Below are 17,496 nucleotides of genomic sequence, written 5' to 3'. Positions count from 1 at the left end.
TAGGCTGCCCAGGGAGGTGGTGGAGTCACCATCCCTGGATGTGTTTAAGACTCGTTTCAATGTGGTGTTAAGGGATATGGTGTAAGGGAGAACTTTGTAGAGTGGAGTTGATGGTTGGACTCAATGATCCCCAGGGTCTTTTCCAACCTAAATGATTCTATGATTCCATGATCCTTGTAGTACGAGTTTCCTCTTGACACTTGAAGGAACGCCACCCAGGTTCCAAGGTTTGCTGCTATTCCGTCTGTTTGCGGGATAACTGCTTCTCACCCGTCAGCTTGAGGGGGATCCTCCTGGGACGTGGCCTCAGCAGGACATCGGGTATCGGACCCTCTCTGAGCTTCTAAGCCGGGAAGCCGTACGCAGGCAGCTCACTGAATTTTGTGGCTCTGGCCCACTCTCATCACCCTGGTGTTGCTACGTGCCTGGATTATCTGCGACTCCCACGGTCCTTCCAGTGCTTCAGCGATCGGTATTGCCTTTCAAGTTGTTTCTCAAGATATTTCTTGGCCTGTTTATTCCATGTTCACCTTAATGTGACGAAGTCATGGACCCTTTCCACTTTCCTTGTTCAGACATGACTGCAGCTGTTTGAACCAAGCCTTGCTGTCTCTTAGGGACGCCCTCACCTGCAGACACTGTGTCTGTTGTACACGCGCGAAGGCAAAAAGCAATGGGTTTCAAAGTGTAGCCATCCAAGTAAAAGTTCCCTTGGCCGTACGTGTCTAAACGAAAAAACGTGGTGGAGGCACGTCTCTGATGTCTGCCGAGCGTGGGCAAGGGGAATGGAACAACTGCGCCAAACTGTTCCTACAACGAGATCCAAACCAGCAGCAGATGTCCACGTCTCCTGGCATCAGCAGATTCGCGTCAGTCATAATTTTGGGCCAGGACGGCCAGACGCCAGCCTGGGAGCCGTGCTTGGCCAGTCCTCGACTCACCCACCACCCGGCAGCCTGGGAGCACCAGTAACCGTTCTTTTTCTTGTAGCTCACCTGGAGCTGGACACCTCATCTCCCACAGCTGCTTGATAACGTCGTGTGATGTACGCGCTGCGTGACGCACACCCCCCCCCGTGCACACGGAGGGGAAAGGTACAGGGGAAACAGATTCAGACCGTGCTGCGGTGCCCAGTGCTCCGTCCGCTCTCCTGGGTTTGCCGGCAGGCAAGTGACAGTCTCGCCGCAGGTTTGCTACAAGAGCTTCTCTAAGCTGGGGGCTGTGATGGTCCCAGCACGGAGGAGGTGGAGGGAGTTGATACACTACATTCCCAAATGCCATCCCAGCGTTCACAAGCTTCGAACACTGGAGCAGCCATAAAGCGAGAAGGCGGAGCAATGTGGGGAGGAAGATGATTATATACAGAGATTCTTTAAGCCTGAGCAAGTTGATGGCAAGGAAACAACTTGTGTTGTTGATCTGCCCCAGTGACTCACCGCTGCCACACTGGGCTCCTCAGCTAAAAGCAGCACCCAGTGGTTCTTAATCAAGGCCAACAGCTCTCCCGAATCTGTGATGAATCCTTTCACAAGAACCCGATTTGCCTCCTAATAATCTTATCTCAATCTTCAGGGGGACAGCACAGCCCTGAGGCTAAAATTCAGCAGGCATCAACATAGGGCTGCAATGGCTCCACAGCACATTGTGCAGTCTCGGGGAAGTGTTCTGCTCCGCACGCGAGCGGTGCAGTGATTTTACAGCAGGGCTCTTCCCCAGCCTTCTAGATCCTCATGAAAACAAGGACCGACATTAGTTTCTCACCTCCTGTCCTTGCAAGTCCAAAGCGCCTCCCCAGTGCCGCAGTCCTGGACTTGCCCCTGCCCTGGCAGTACCAAGTAACATGGCCCGTCCCTAGGGGTGCCCCAAAGTGTCCCTTGTTTCAGGGCCAAAAGCAGTTTTATCTGGTAGGAGACAAATCAGGCAGCTGCAGTTCTCTACTGGCATGGCCCAGCATGGCTGCATGGCCAGCACACCCCCTGCCCCAGGACAGGCTGGGGGTGACCCGCTGGAGAGCAGCTCTGTGGAAAGAGACCTGGGAGTCCTGGGGGACAACAGGATGCCCATGAGGCAGCGATGGGCCCTTGTGGCCAAGAAGGCCAATGGCATCCTGGGGGGCATCAAGAGCGTGGGCAGCAGGTGGAGGGAGGTCATCCTCCCCCTCTGCTCTGCCCTGGGGAAGCCACAGCTGGAGCGCTGGGTCCAGTTCTGGGCTCCCCGGTTCCAGAAGGACAGGGAACTGCTGGAGAGGGGACAGCAAAGGGCTGCCAAGATGCTGAGGGCACTGGAACACCTCTCTGATGAGGAAAGGCTGAGGGATTTTGGTCTCTTCAGGCTGGAAAAAAGACGGCTGAGGGGGGATCTTATCAACACTTATAAATACTGAAAGGGGGGGTGTCAGGAGGATGGGGCCAGGCTCTTCTCAGTGGTGCCCGGGGACAGGACAAGGGGTAACGGGCACAAACTTGACCATGGGAAGTTCCATGTCAACATGAGGAGGATTTTCTTTGCTGTGAGGGTGGCAGAGCCCTGGCACAGGCTGCCCAGAGAGGTGGGGGAGTCTCTGTCTCTGGAGACGTTCCGACCCCGCCTGGACGCGTTCCTGTGCCACCTGCTCTGGGTGACCCTGCTGTGGCCGGGGCTTGGAGGAGATGATCTCCAGAAGTCCCTGCCAACCCCGACGTTCTGTGATTCTGTGATGTCCTGGGTATGCAACATCCGCTCCGCGCGTGCTGCACGTGTATCCACCTCGGCAATGGCTCCAGGCATGGCGCCCTCATCACGCCTTCACCCATCAGGCAGAACCTCCCAGGTTACCTCCTGCTAGTTAAAGAAGCAGAAAAGAGCCCAGACAATCAAACCTTTCAAAAGTAATTTATAAAGAATATTTATATTCAGTAGTACAAAATGATATATAACCATCTCTCCTGAACACATCACCTGCAGAGGAGTGGCAAGATCGTAGACTCAGATTAAAGACACACGAGAGTACACAGAACACGTACTTCCAACTTCAAATTAGCTCAAGGTTTCAGAGACAAATTATCTTCAGCAAATATGAATTTAAATGACGGTGCAGAAACACATGCTCTCCTCCCAGAGCATGTCACTGCCCTGGAATCAGCCATGCTGGAACCACTTTTTCCCCTCTGGACTCATCCAATGTATTTTGGCCGAAACCTAAGATGAGCACATACAAGTTCAGATCAAAGCGCTCTCAGTCACATCTCAGGTGAACTGAGTGGATTGCTGAAAACCCTCTTGTCCTTCTATGCTGTCACTTGCCTTTTAATTTTAAAGATGTGCACGACCTCCTCAAAGCAGGCATTTCCTTGGTCCATGTCCCCCCCAGTTAGCACTGGCCCTTACTGGGCACATACAGGGAAGAGTTTGCATGGCCTTGGCAGTCTACGTCCCTGCACTCATTACAGTGGCTCTGTTAATACTTTGGTTTCACAGGTTAATTGATCTATAAAACAGAAACTCACACCATACTAATTTAACTCTTTTAAGGGATTACAGAATCCGAAGTCTCAGACTACACAGTATATAAGATATAGGACATCTAAGTTGAATCAGAACTGCATCATGACTTCATGGACTACTGCTTTAAGCCTGCTGCTCTTGATACGTCTAGGCAAAGGCCCTAAAGTTAGAAGGCTGCATTAAAGCATTATTCCATAAGGTTCAGCAGGTCTTTTCCGGATCCTTTTTCCTCTGAGGACAGGGGAATTCCCTTCTTACCGCAAGCTGACTCTGTAAACGTTTCGCACTGTGCCAATCACACTTGGTGAAAACATGAGCACTTAACCAGCGTTGTCTTCTAGACTATCTAGTTTATTTTAATCTCCCTTCTTCTGACTGTGCTTCCTCCCAAGACAGGTTTAAAGGATTACCTGACAGTTGAGACACAGCTGCCTGGATTTTCCAGCTCTTCCAACTACGATTTGGGTGGGTACTCCCTCCAACCTGGGCTTTGGAGTTCCCACCTTTGTGGCAATAATGCTGACAACAGCAGGGCCCGAGATCCGTACCATTACAAAACTGGTCATAGGGCACAGAGCAGCATTCCCTTCGAGAAGAAGACGTTTTCTCCGATGTCTTTGCAAAGCTATCATCCCACTATGTTCAGTTTTACCTTTTCTGAGTGCGTATGGGGCACCTGTCTTCTCAAAAGAGGTGTCCCCGTATTAAGATTCAGAGTCTCACACTTCCTCGTTAGCCATAATCACTAGTGGCAAGGGGCCAGGGCCTCCAGAGGCTGATCAAAGCTAAACAGATTCCTACCAAACAACATTAGGTGGTTAAGACTTGACATTGCCAGAGTTTACCCACCTTTTTTTTTTTTTTTTTTTTTGTTAAGTATTTTTCAAGATTAACACATTTACCAACAACTATAGTACAGTCTAATAAAAGGCAAACCACTTTGATCCCTTTCTATCTGCTTCACGGCTACCACCTATCATAAGCTTTTATTGAAGAATGACCAAAAAACCTCCTTCAAATATCACTGACTATAAATACTTGTGTTTACGGGAAGCAGGGATTCAGCTATGACACTGCAATCACACTCCGTATTATCTACACGGTGAGCAAAAGTGTTTCTCAAGACGGTGCACTGGATTCGTGAAAGACCCGATCGGAAGCGCGTGAGCAGTAGCTATCTTTCCTTGACGTGGCCGTTGGTGAGATGGGTTCTGTTGTTCAGTGGCTCAGACCCATTCCGCTGGATATAGCTGTTGCTTGTGACGTTGCTGAAATATGCGATCCCGTTTTTCTCCTTTTCCCTGATCTTTTCTCTTTCTTCATCCTTGTCGCTTTCTTCCGTGTCACTTCTCATGTCCTTTTCCATCTACAGAGATATGTGAATGAGAAGCAACACAAGCACAGAGGTCTGCACAAGAAGCAGTGCTAGCTGAGCCCGAACTTCATCTGCTACTTCCGACACCCGCCTTTGGCACCCAGTTCTACCGGGTCCTTTCAGCTTTGGAAACAGATTCTCTCCATCTCTCTATTCCAGTCCCAGTGGAATCCTAGCTGTGATCCTGATAAACATCAGGAATTGCTGCACAGGTTTAGAAGCAGCATCGACCACAGACACCCAGGACTGACGGTGACCACGTAAGACTGAGGAGACCCACCCTGCTGCTTTTGGCATCAGCATGTGGAAGAGGATGGGGGGAGGCAGTTAATGAAGCCCTTTTACATTTTCCAAAAGGGACAAGGAGACAGTTTGTGACCACGCTTGGCCTGGGTGGCCGTAGGTTGGGCACACTGCGTTGGACATGCTGAAAGCACGTGCTTTCAAACAAACCAATAGCTCAACACAAAGGCACTCTACTCTGATTACATTCAGTTTCACGTGCACGTTTTTCCTCTTGCTATTAACTGAGAGATCTGCAATCCACTTTTGTAAATATTTAATTCATTGCCTTAAAAGGAAGACAAAGAAGAAACAACGTGCTAAAATGACAGGTTAGAAGAGCAGCCTATCGCTCGCTGGCTTCCCAAGCTGTTTCTACGCTGCAATACAAGACACCAAAACTGGGGACAAATTCACGGTGTCGCAGTCCTTGTTGGACAGAGTGCTCTGAAGGAAAGCAGCACACCTCTTCCGTGACCCGGGCTTTGGAAACCGCTCAGGAGCGTGTCAGCTGCTGCACGGTCACCTGTAGTCTCCATTTACTCTGTTCTTCTGGGGATGCCTCTTGGATCATATTAAAAAGTCCATTTGGTCTGATGCTCTTTCTAGAGATGACTACACCCGAATGCAGACAGGATTCGTAACAACCTAAACTTGCACTGAATGCAAACTGCCTCCAAGGACACTGCATGTAGGAGACGCTACCTGATGTCAACAACCCGCACCTCACATCATCTAGAACTGGCAGTTCAGGAACTATGCAGGAGTCTTGATCTGCAGCATAAGGACAAATACTATCAATATTCCTAATTTTATCCATTCCTGGCCATAGAATGGGGCTGAGGCCTTAAACTTATCAAGATTCACAAAGGAACTTACAGCTGCATGAATTACAAGAAGGTATCTCAGGTTGCCTGTATGAGGGAATGAAACTGGTACTTCAGGATCTAGGCCGAGGTCTAATTACTGGGGATTAGCGCACGCCACGTGAGAAGGTGGTGCAGATAATCCTGTAGCCAGAGCGGAAAACTGTAGCCAGATACTGCTTTGGGCTGCTAAATATCATCATTGAAACAGATCTGTTCAGGATGGTTTGTCTTTGCTATTCACTGCTCAACGCGGAAAGCTCTCAAATACACTTCTGCATCGAACGTGGCAGATGATGATTTTTAGATAAAATAGGAAAAATTCTGGATATGCGTCAGTATTTTTCTCCCCGATGGTTCATTTCTTTCTAATAAGGCAATTTATTACCTCATCATTTTACATTGTAATAACTGCAATAGTAATACAGCCCACACCAGAATTAGGAAAACAATAAAAGGGCGTCTTCAGCTGTGCCTTCATTTTCTGCTCTGGGAAGTTTCTGTTTCCTAATTTGCAAGTAATTTGCCCTGTGCTACCTTAAGGGAAGGCAGATAAAGAAAACGGGGACAATATGGATGAAGATGAGCCTTTAATGCTTGTTCTCCGTTCCCGTAAGACAGAATTCCCCAGTTGGATACTAATAAAATAATTCATCCTGGGCTATGAGGTCAACTCCCACAAGGCACTGACTTGTTACTCCTGGACTGTGTCCTTGTCATGTGGCCAATCTAACGCCATTAGCTCACGCCTTTGATTTCGGGAAGAATTTCATGCTGAGCAGCAGTTTGGTCTCACAGCAAATCCTGCAGGCTACGGTCCAAAAGAGCGCGATGCATTTCACTTAAGTTTATACAGCTGCATCTCAGACGCTCACCTAGGCTTGCTCTACGAGGGACGGATGAACAGCACTACCTGGGTGCAATCGTGAACGGATTACGCTTTGGACACGCCCGTTCACCTCTACTGCCACGAGAAGAGTCCCGACAGCTAGTTTAGACAGAAGTATCTACTCTGTAGACATCTACAGCAATATAAGACAAGCCACATGAAACACGTATTAATGATGTGGACGACGGGGCAGAGCGTACCCTAAGCAAATTTGCTGAAGACACAAAACCCGGAGGAGTAACTGGTACGCCAGAGGATTGTGCTGCCACCCAGAGAGACCTGGGCAGGCTGGAGAATGGGGCTGACAGGAACCTCGTGAAATCCAGCAAGGAGAAGTGTGAAGTCCTGCACCTGGGGAGGAACATCCCCAGGTACCGGTACACGCCAGGGGCCAACCAGCTTTTCTAAGAAAAACCTGGAGGTCCTGTGAGTTGAACATGAGCCAGCAATGTGCCCTTGCCCTTCCTGGCCTGCGTTAGGAGGAGTGTTGCCAGCAGGTCGATGGAGGTGATCCTTCCCCTCTGCTCAGAGGCCACACCTGGAGTGCTGTGTCCAGTTCTGGGCCCCTCAGTACAAGAGAGACATGGACACACTGGAGAGTCCAAGGAAGGGACACAGAGATAAAGAAGGGGCTGGAGCATCTCTCATGAGGACGGGCTGAGAGAGCTGGGACTGTTCAGCCTGGAGGAGAGAAGGCTCGGCAGGATCTTATGAACATATACCTCAAGGAAAGGTGTAAAGAAGACGGAACCAGGCTCTTCTCAGTAGTGTACAGTGACAGGACAAGAGGCAATGGGCACTGACTGAAACATGAGTCTCCCTCTGAACATCAGGAAACATTTTTTTACTGAGAGGGTGCCCAGAGAGGTTGTGGAGCCTCTGTTCTTGGAGATAGTCAAAAGCTGTCTGGACACGGTCCTGGGCAATCGACTCTAGGTGACCTTTCTAAAGCCAGGGAAGGGTACTCTAGAGGAACCTTCCAACCTCAGCCCTCCTGTGGTTCTGTGATCTCAGTAACGCTGTAATTAAAAATACTGTACTATAAGGGAAGCGCTTTTCCATTGGCCTCACCAATCATGACAACTTTCTCTGCATTGCTTTCTTAGTTCTGTTACAAATGTAAATCATACTGTACCAAGTGTAGGACGAGGGGCGATGGTTTAAACTAGAGCAGGGCAGGGTTAGATCAGCCATTAGGAAGAAGTTCTTTACACTGAGGGTGGTGAGACACTGGCCCAGGTTGCCCAGAGAGGGGGTGGAGGCCCCATCCCTGGAGACATTCAAGGCCAGGCTGGATGAGGCTCTGAGCAACCTGATCTAGTTCAAGCTGTCCCTGCTCACTGCAGGGGGTTGGACTAGGTGGCCTTTAGAGGTCCCTTCCGACCCAACACATTCTATGATTCTATGATCCTTACTCAAATGTCACTGGCTTTGTTCATGGAAATCTCCCCTGGAGTCCAATCCACATTTTTGTTGAATACAAGCATCAGAAGTGGACCCAATATTGTAGTGGCTCATAAAAATTTTACTTTTTTGGGGTCAATTTTCACCAATAGTATTGAATGTTCCATTCACCTCACCGTTAGGAATGCACGTGTATAATTTCACTAGGGCAAGAAGAAATCCATCCCAGATGAACCCCTGTGCTCCCAGAGCACCCTAGATGGACCCTCCCTCCCCATGTGATGTACAGGGGACTACAAATCGATTCATACCGTGCCCTGGAGGATGAACTTGTAAACCATGTGAATAATTAGGCAGGACCAGAAGACATGGAGCAGCTGCAGAATTATCAGGAGAGCATTCATGAAGTAGTATCCAAAGAAGGGTTGGAATATCTCCATGGAGTAATAGTAGGTGTTATAGAGCACTCTGCAAAGAGAGAGGGAATTGCAGTGGAGGGAAATAGTGTTATTAGTAGGGCCATAACTAAGCCCCAGAAAGCTCTAGTCACAGAGGAAGTTTCAGGTCAGTCACCTTCTTCTTATATATAACACGTGGGCCAAGTCTCAGCTCCCCACTAGAAACAAGCAGGGTAGAGCCATAGGCCAAGTACTCCTCCTCTGCAGTGTACTTCAGGAATTTAAGACTACTCTACGAACTCCAGACCACCCCAGTTTACCCCAAGGCAGGTGCAACAGCCACGTGGCACTGTAGCCTGTGCAAAGGGCAGTGACATACGCTCAAGGACTGAAAAGCAAAGGCTGCAGCAAAAGACTCAGCACCCAGCTGAATTGTCCTGTCTCCCAGGAGGCAGCTTTTCCACTTCCCTCGACTGCAGCAGACTCACGTGTAGGGGAAAATGACCAGGCGGCTGATGAGGAAAACAGCTGTGAAGATCATAAAGAGGATGTCACAAGTTTTTTTCCACTTCATGTAATTGAATATCTTAGTTGGCTGGAAGGAGAAAGAACAATAAAACAGCAGGCCAAGACCGTGCATCTGCACATGCTCCAGATGAGCCAGATACGATACAGTCTACATGCAGGTAACCATGCCTCTTCCCTGCTCTCTGCAGGGCACCCTAGGCTGCGTCAGGAGATCAGCACTGAGTTATCTGCGAAAAACCGTAATGCCTGGCCCATACTTTGCTAGATCAAAAGACACCCTTTGGCTAAAGAGCACCATTGCTAACTAGGCTTTCCCTGTCACGTCACTTGCGGAGCTCACCTCTAGGAAGCAATCAGAAGCATCGTGAATAACCATCACCAGCGTCCCAATGCGGATGTAATTGGCACAGTACGAGAAACTGATCAGGAAGATGGTTGCAGCATGATGGACTATCTGCTCCTTGAAGTCCTGATGAGAAAGGGGACAGCAGAGAACAAAATACACAATGCACCTTCCGGCCCGGTGAAAGCATGCCTCCTGCAGGTAGCAATGAAATCTCTCTACCCAATGACTAAGAAACCTCCCACCATAAGGGAGCACGTAACTCTTCTACCAAACACATTCTAGAAATGTAGGCGACCAAGTGACACAGGAACCAAGAGTTTGTGGTGTAAACTGAGGATCTCACAACAAAGGACACTCTCTCCCTCCACCAATAATGGTCCGATGACGGTGCAAATCAGAAGACGGAATAAGAGCCAATGATTCAGCACAGACAAACTCAACATAAAGAAAGCTTGTTTTCCGTCACACGGCAGCGCCCATATCCATCTCTGCTCTGCACCCCTGTGCATGCCTCCCTGTTGGCGCAATCACCTCATACCCCCAGGCTCGCTGATGGAGACTCACGACCACCCTTTACCTATACGGATACATTCGCAGCCTCAGTGCACACGTATGCCCATGTAATCATGCAGCACCCTCTCTGTAGGGGCACTGGCACCTGGGAACAGACGCAGCTTAACTGGCAGAGAATCATCTCTTCTGTCTCTACAATCAGTGCGTCCTAGAAGAGTCCCAGAAGAGCAATTTTTAATTTAATTTGGATTTTAAGTTTGGATTGAGAACTCCGCAGTAGTTTGCACCTTTCTATGTCAAGATTTATGTTCTCCGCTTCCCAGAGGAGAGGGAAGTTAGTCACCGGGAATGGAAATTCCTGGGAATGAGCAAGGACAGAGTCTCCCAAAACCTCAGACTAGCACTATACACGTGGTCCTGGTGATCACTCTCCTGAGTGTTCAGCTGGGGCCCTGTTTGTGCTTGATTCTTCCCCGAGGCTGCCACTCACCTTCCTCTTCACATCAAAGGGGAGGGTGAAGACCAGTGACCAGTAGAAGGAGAGCTCCAGCAGGTAGTACCAGAAGAGGGAGGGCAGGAGGGGCTGGGAGAGAGGGAGAGACAGCAAAATATCCATCAGGTAAAGCAGAGCAAGTGTGAAAGTGAAGACTCTTTCCCAGGTAAAAGAGCATTATCAGACATTCAAATCAACAAAACTGGTTCTTGCAGCTTCAGGGGGAAATACCTGAAGTGAATAACGTGCTTACTTACTAAATGCCACCTGTGCTGAGGCAAAAGCAAATAGCAGGGGAAATTCCACTTTGCTGCACCACGTAGAACATTCAGGGAACCACCAGGAAGATTCTGAATATTTTTAGGGTTTCTTCAGCACTGGGCAGATTCCCGAGCACTCCATACAGAGCTTTAAAAACTATGTAAACCATCTCACTATGGCGAAATAGGTAAGGAGTAGCAGAATAAATCATTCCCTTTTAAGGATACAAGGAGATACTTCAGACACCTTGTACTCTATCACAGATTTTTCAGTTTAATCAAACTAATGGGAAGAAAGTGCAATCCCAGCGGGAACAGTAATCTGCATTCTTCTGGGTAACTTTTCCGGGGTTTTACAGATGGAAAACTAAAAGCTTAGACCCACTTAGCAAAGATGTGTGCTATTTAACAAGTAATTTTCTGCTGTTAAACCTGAACCTATTTGATAAAAAAAAATTACTATGACTAAAGGAGCTTTGCAACTGGCATTTCCAAAGAATCATGGAGTATGGTGCTCCTGAGCACCAATATCTTTGTGCTTTCTCTACCCAAATTGTTGATTTATGGCCTTCATAGATTTTTGTTTTCCTTTGTAGCACCAGTGACTGGCCACAAGAGGAAGCACGGCTGGATGCACAGGTGCTAGCGGGGAAGGGGACATTAACATCTCCCAGGCTGTATGTGCTGTTCACACTCTGGAGGTTATCCGAACAGGAGCTCCGGATCAGAATAGATTTTTTTTTCCCCCCAAAGATAAGACTATTTGGGAGAATTCACGTTTCTTTTGTCATTGTCTGTAGCACAGGCCACAGTCTATTTAGTAGAAATTGTATTTCATAGAATCACAGACTGGTTTGGGTGGGAAGGGACCTTAAAGCCCACCCAGTGGCACCCCCTGCCCTGGGCAGGGACACCTCCCACCAGCCCAGGTTGCTCCAAGCCCCGGCCAACCTGGCCTTGAACCCCTCCAGGGATGGGGCAGCCACAGCTTCTCTGGGCAACCTGGGCCAGGGGCTCACCCCCCTCACAGCAAACAATTTCTTCCTCAGATCTCATCTCAATCTCCCCTCTTCCAGTTTCAAACCATTACCCTTGTCCTATCACTACACTCCCTCATAAACAGCCCCTCCCCATCCTTCCTGGAGCCCCCTTTAGGGACTGGAAGGGGCTCCAAGGTCTCCCCGGAGCCTTCTCAGCTCTGTCAGCCTGTCCTCACAGCAGAGGGGCTCCAGCCCTCCCAGCATCTCTGTGGCCCTCCGCTGGACCCATTCCAGCAGGTCCATGTCCTTCTTATGTTGCGGACTCCAAAACTGGACACAGTACTCCAGGCGGGGTCTCACGAGAGCAGAATCCCCTCCCTCGCCCTGCTGGCCATGCTTCTTTTGATGCAGCCCGGGATGAGGTCGGTTTTCTGTGCTGCGAGTGCACGTTGCCGGCTCATGCTGAGTTTCTCATCCACCAACACCCCCAGTCCTTCTCCTCAGGGCTGCTCTCCAGCACGCCGACCGTGACACACAGCTTGGTGTCATCGGCAAACTTGCTGAGGGTGCACTCAATCCCGCTCTCCATGTTGCTGACAAAGATGTTAAACAGCACTGGTGCCAGCACTGACCCCTGAGCAACGCCACAGCGTACATTGTAAAACTAAGAGAGCATCTCCTGAACCTAATGGGAATGATGATGTATTGCTACTGCCGACACTGCCAGTTCTACTGGGAAACAAACTCCCTGGGGAGCACTGTGGACATGATTCTTCAGTAGAGCTGGAAGTACACAGCATTCAGAGAATGCCCTCTGCTTTACAAACTCTGCACTGAAGTCTTCTCTGCTTCTCCTCAGGAAACATGTCTTTCTCTGGCCTCAGTTTCCTCTACAAACTAAACAACCTTAGAGCATTCCCATTTTTCAGTTTCTTGGTTCACCTGGTCAGAGCTCTCACTTTTCCTTTATTTCTCCAGACTCCTCCTGCTTGCCCAACTCATAGAATCCTAGAATGTGTTGGGTCGGAAGGGACCTCTAACGGCCACCTAGTCCAACCCCCTGCAGTGAGCAGGGACAGCTTGAACTAGATCAGGTTCTCAGAGCCTCATCCAGCCTGGCCTTCAACGTCTCCAGGGATGGGGTCTCCACCACCTCATCCTCTATTGTGTTTAGATTACACCAGATACAAAGATGTTCTCCCTTGACAAGGATCTGGCTTTGAATTCTTAGGGCTTGTGAGTCTGAATTTAATTCAGCGGCCTCTCTTTTGTCACTAATATAACCTGATTTTCAAAAGATACCGAAAGGCAATACATGATTTATAACACCAATTTTCCCTCACCTGTTGTGGATATCCTGTCCAGCACTCTCTGTGGTCCCAAAGCCAAGGCTTCTGGAAAGAAAATGCAACATGAATGTGAGAACGACAGAGCAATTCTTCTCTTATCAACTCTCTAACTCCTTTAGTTTGTTACTACCACAGACCTTGTTGTGTTTTATTACAAGCAGAGCTGGTTGCACTGTCTGGAATTCAGTTGCCAAGAGATTTCCACTACAAGAACCTGCAGTTGCTTGTGATATTGACAATTTGTGGCTACTGTGCTGAAATTTCACATGCCGTTTAACCCAATTCCAAATAAAATAGCTCAGGAAGATTTCTACCAACTTACTGCAGCCTTCTACACGTTTGGGGGGGTGGTGGTGGTTATGTTTTGAATATATTACAATATTCTTACAACTATTTCATTAAGAATCTCTGTGGTTTGGACAATGACACTTAAAAAAGGTACAAAGGCTGAAAACTTGTGTGTGAGGAACATGTCTGTTCCTCTAACGGTGAGGATCATCCTGCATTCTGTTAAGTAATTAACCTCTGAAAAGATCCTCCTACTTTGTTCACGCTTCATACAAAATTGGTAGTTTAGGACTTGGCAGCTTTGAAACTTTCCTAGAAACATGGCAATTAAAGTCTCCAGAAGTTCTTCCTGCATGGAGCATGCGCTGACCCTTTGCTGTGCCCAGATTTGAGCAGAGCCAGCGTGTCCTAGCGCACACAGTGATGGAACACGCTCTCCGCCACGTCTGTAAGGGTAATTTTGTACAACAGTTCTACAAGGTTCCAGACATCAGAGCCGGGAGCAAGAAGGCAACGTTTCTTCTTCTCTCACTGAGCACCTGCTGGTGCACACGCGTTACTGGAAGGGAAGCAGTGTTTTTTTACGAGCAGTGGTAATTAGCAGCAGACACAGCCTCCTGCTGGCTGGGAGTGGGGGTGGGAGTAGGATTTCCAGCAAATACAGGTACAGAACCAGGAGAGATGTGTGATACACAATCAGAGAGGGCAAAGCAAAAACTCCCGCAACAACTACGGCAACCCACGTTACGTAAACTAGAAAGGAACCTCAGATCCCTGAATTTCATCATTCCTCTACTCTCAGCAAATAAAGCCATTTTCTGGTGGCCTACTGTGAGACGGCTTGCTATTGCTACCTGCTGTTTCACTGACTCATGGGGCAGAGGTTTTTGCCGTCAGTCTAAAGCTAATAATACAGAATTTAAACACTTGATTTTTTTCTAAAGAAAGAAGGCTGATTCACAAAAACAAATGCATGTTAAAATACTACTTTGATTACGAAGTAACATGCAAAAGTCAGGAAATGTCACACTCAAATATGCCCTGTCACATTAATTCTTTGCCCTTCTATTTAATGTAGGCATTTTGGTACAATTTCAGCTAACAGGATAATATGCTACTTGCTATGGGATCTGCAGGTGATGTCTGTAGGACAGATGCCTCCTTTTTTTGTGAAAATTGGAAGACGTGTACTGACTAAAGAAAAGACTTTCCTGAAAAGGGAAGATGGTCTCATTCCTAGAATGGTCGGGTAATACGCAGACCACGATTTTGCCTCTTCTGTTGCCACAGGGCTCTTGTGCTATGCTAAGCGGGTGATCCATACCAAACTCTCAGAGCTGGCCTCAAAAAACAGCCTTCTAATTTGATGTACAGATCCACAAAACACCACCATTGGGATTTAGATACCTTCAGTCCTCTGCTAGCTCATCCTGTAATCCTCATACTCCTAGAGGACTTTAAATTCTGATTTGAAAGTCAGTGGAAGTTCAATAGTTCTTCACTTGTTACAATAATGCGCAGTTACACGGACAGTTTGTGCCTGCTGTCTTGGCATCTGCAGGTTTTCCATTCCTTAATCCCTCAGAAAGTGTCAGACTTTTGCAAAGCTCGCCTAGGGAGCTGGATTCAGCAAAAAAGCCAGGAGAACCTTTAAAACACAGCCAGAGGCTGACTGGTGCCCCTAGTCCCAGCTTGGGGACGACAGTTCAGTGATTAGAGCACGCGCGTGGCTTCTGTCAGCACTTCTGCCTGCTGAGGCAGGTCGATTCGCACCAAGAGAGCTCATTATGTATCGACTCAGAGAAAAGGCAGAGGCATAAGCCTGGACCAATCACACCTTGGGTAAGGAAAAGAAAATTAATAAATGAAATTATTAAATTGCAGTACTTGCTCCAACAGAAGCATGAGTTTTTCACCTTAAGCAGGTATCGGATACAACACACAAACAGGCCCTGCCGCTTCCATCTCAGGTAAGCGTTCCACCTCCTACCCCACAGAAATGTATTTTTACACAATCCCAACTGTCTTCTGCTTTGTTAAAGAAGAGGAGACCTCTTGGTTTTGAGCTGGAGTTTTTAAAATAAGCAGGGTCCAATATGTTTGTGGTCTCATAAGCGTGCTGTGCAGAGGGTGTACACTGACCTGGTGGGAAAACCTCTATAAGGTCTGAAAGGTCATGTTTGGCAACAAAATCTGCCATTCTTGCAGGCACTGGTTAGGTAGAACAGCAGGTGGCACTGCTTGTGTACTCACATCGTACAGGACAGCAAGTCCAGTGAAGAAAGAAATGAAGTAAAATGTAAACCTCCAGCTACAAACAAACAAACAAAACAAAATACGTTAGAATCCCATTCATTGACCACCAAGCTGCAATTCCGTGTATCAATCACACTCATTCAAAAAACGTACTATTAAGGCAAAGACATACGCTAATATGTTCAAAGTTTGCCCAGATCATAACAGAAGTGGCTCTTTGTTTGTCACTAGCACAGTCAACAGACCGACAAAGAGCAATTCTTCTGCTTTCGAGACGGCAGAAAATACAAGAACCCTGCTGACTAAAATCACCCAGATAATTGTCCCAAACCTTCCCAGCACTAGCAGATTGCCTGGGTAAAAGTCAAACAACGCCAATCTCTCTCCTTTTGGAGACTGGGCATGCTAAACTCATTATCGTGTAAAATAATTGATTGCTGTCACGTTTGGCCTCAGTCAGGAGCTGGCAATGACTGACCCCCATTAAATCCACACAAAAGGACATAGGGACCGTTTGCCCAGTCCAGTGGACAGAGGCAGGTGACACTGAATATCCACACATATAGTAAGGAATGAGCGGAATTTCACCCCAAGAGAATAAACAAATTGTTAATAAACTAAACACAGGAAATCTTCAAAGGAGTAAAACTGTCTAAACCAGTCTTTTAGTTTCCCAAAATCTCCATAACAAACCAGAAGTTACCGCATTTTGAGAGAGAGAGAGAGAGAGAGACTCCACCTCTCCGTGAAACCCCCAGGAGCTCCAAGACAGACCTGAACTGTACAAAGCTACTACGTCACGGAAAGACATTCCTTCTACAGACTGCAAATGGTGATAACGGGCAGGTGGAAGGACACTGCCCTCAGAGAGCTGAGTCAGAAAAGGATTTACTGTTTTCCATCTACTGTTACTATTTACTGCACGTCAGCTGAGAGCAGGGAGAACTCAGGTTTCATCCTGATGGGAGCAGATTAAGCGTGGTTGCTTTACAAATCCTTGTCCACGGCTTTTCTAAACATTTCTAATTGCAACGATTTGGAATATTATACATAAATAATGCACATCCTTTTTTTTCTTTTTCAATTAGGGTTTTTAGGCAGGGGTTTTGAATTCGAGAGTGAGTGCTAAATGGAGCACGAGGTGATTAGCGTGAAGCTACCCTGTGCTTATACGCTTTTAGACAGATGAATAGCACTGCAGGTTTTTAGTGGTATCTCTCACCTCCGTGGCTTTCCTGGGAGCCACTCATAAGTAAGGCATTTCATCCAAGCTCAGGAGAATCCTGCTTTTCCGTGGAAAGCTTAGCCAGGGCTAACATTCACAGAACTGGCTGACGTGAGATTTATTTTGTGCCTCCACATAATAAGGAGGATTTCCACACAGCTGTTTCCAAGAAGAGTTTTCCTCTTTGGAAAACATAAGCTTTCACGTAGGCCCCTTTTTCTGCCACTATAAAAGGGTGCTGGTTTTTGATTTCCAGGATGCTGAAGTCAACTGACAGCAGAATGCAATCTAATCTAGCCTGCTGCCCGTGACTTTTGAAAGCAACAGCGTTCAAAACAGCTGTAGAAAAGATGCAGCAGAAGGAAGGAGCTTGCAGTGAGGTAATGAAAAGTCTTGGGAAAGGCAAGAGAAAGGCTGACTAATTTGGAGGGAACGAAACAGCAGCAAAGCAGCAAGAAGCAGTAAGATACAAAACAGCAGTGAGTTTTTCAGGTACAGTTGGGTATCAAAGCAGAAACAAAGAGGCCCTGTAAGGACCAAAGGTGAAACGGGAGTAAAAGG

General features: G+C 47.7%; 1 protein-coding gene across 3 annotated transcripts in view; it reads right to left on the bottom strand.

Moving 5' to 3' along the window:
- Positions 1–2,855: 2,855 nt before the first annotated feature.
- CERS4 (ceramide synthase 4) overlaps positions 2,856–17,496 on the bottom strand; it is a 46,056-nt gene continuing 31,415 nt past the window's right edge. For all 3 annotated transcript variants that reach the window (XM_054182209.1, XM_054182207.1, XM_054182208.1), the window contains exons 6-12: positions 15,708–15,765; positions 13,161–13,211; positions 10,575–10,667; positions 9,566–9,694; positions 9,186–9,292; positions 8,611–8,767; positions 2,856–4,849 (exon numbers count right to left, since the gene is read on the bottom strand). In XM_054182209.1, coding sequence (XP_054038184.1) covers positions 4,658–4,849; positions 8,611–8,767; positions 9,186–9,292; positions 9,566–9,694; positions 10,575–10,667; positions 13,161–13,211; positions 15,708–15,765 — 787 coding nt within the window. In that variant the 3' untranslated portion in view covers positions 2,856–4,657. The remainder of the gene's footprint in view (positions 4,850–8,610; positions 8,768–9,185; positions 9,293–9,565; positions 9,695–10,574; positions 10,668–13,160; positions 13,212–15,707; positions 15,766–17,496) is intronic.

Source organism: Rissa tridactyla, chromosome 22 (assembly GCF_028500815.1).
Source record: "Rissa tridactyla isolate bRisTri1 chromosome 22, bRisTri1.patW.cur.20221130, whole genome shotgun sequence".
Classification (NCBI taxonomy): domain Eukaryota; kingdom Metazoa; phylum Chordata; class Aves; order Charadriiformes; family Laridae; genus Rissa; species Rissa tridactyla.
The sequence above is the reverse complement of the archived record's forward strand: the minus strand, read 5'-3'. Positions and strand labels throughout refer to the sequence as shown.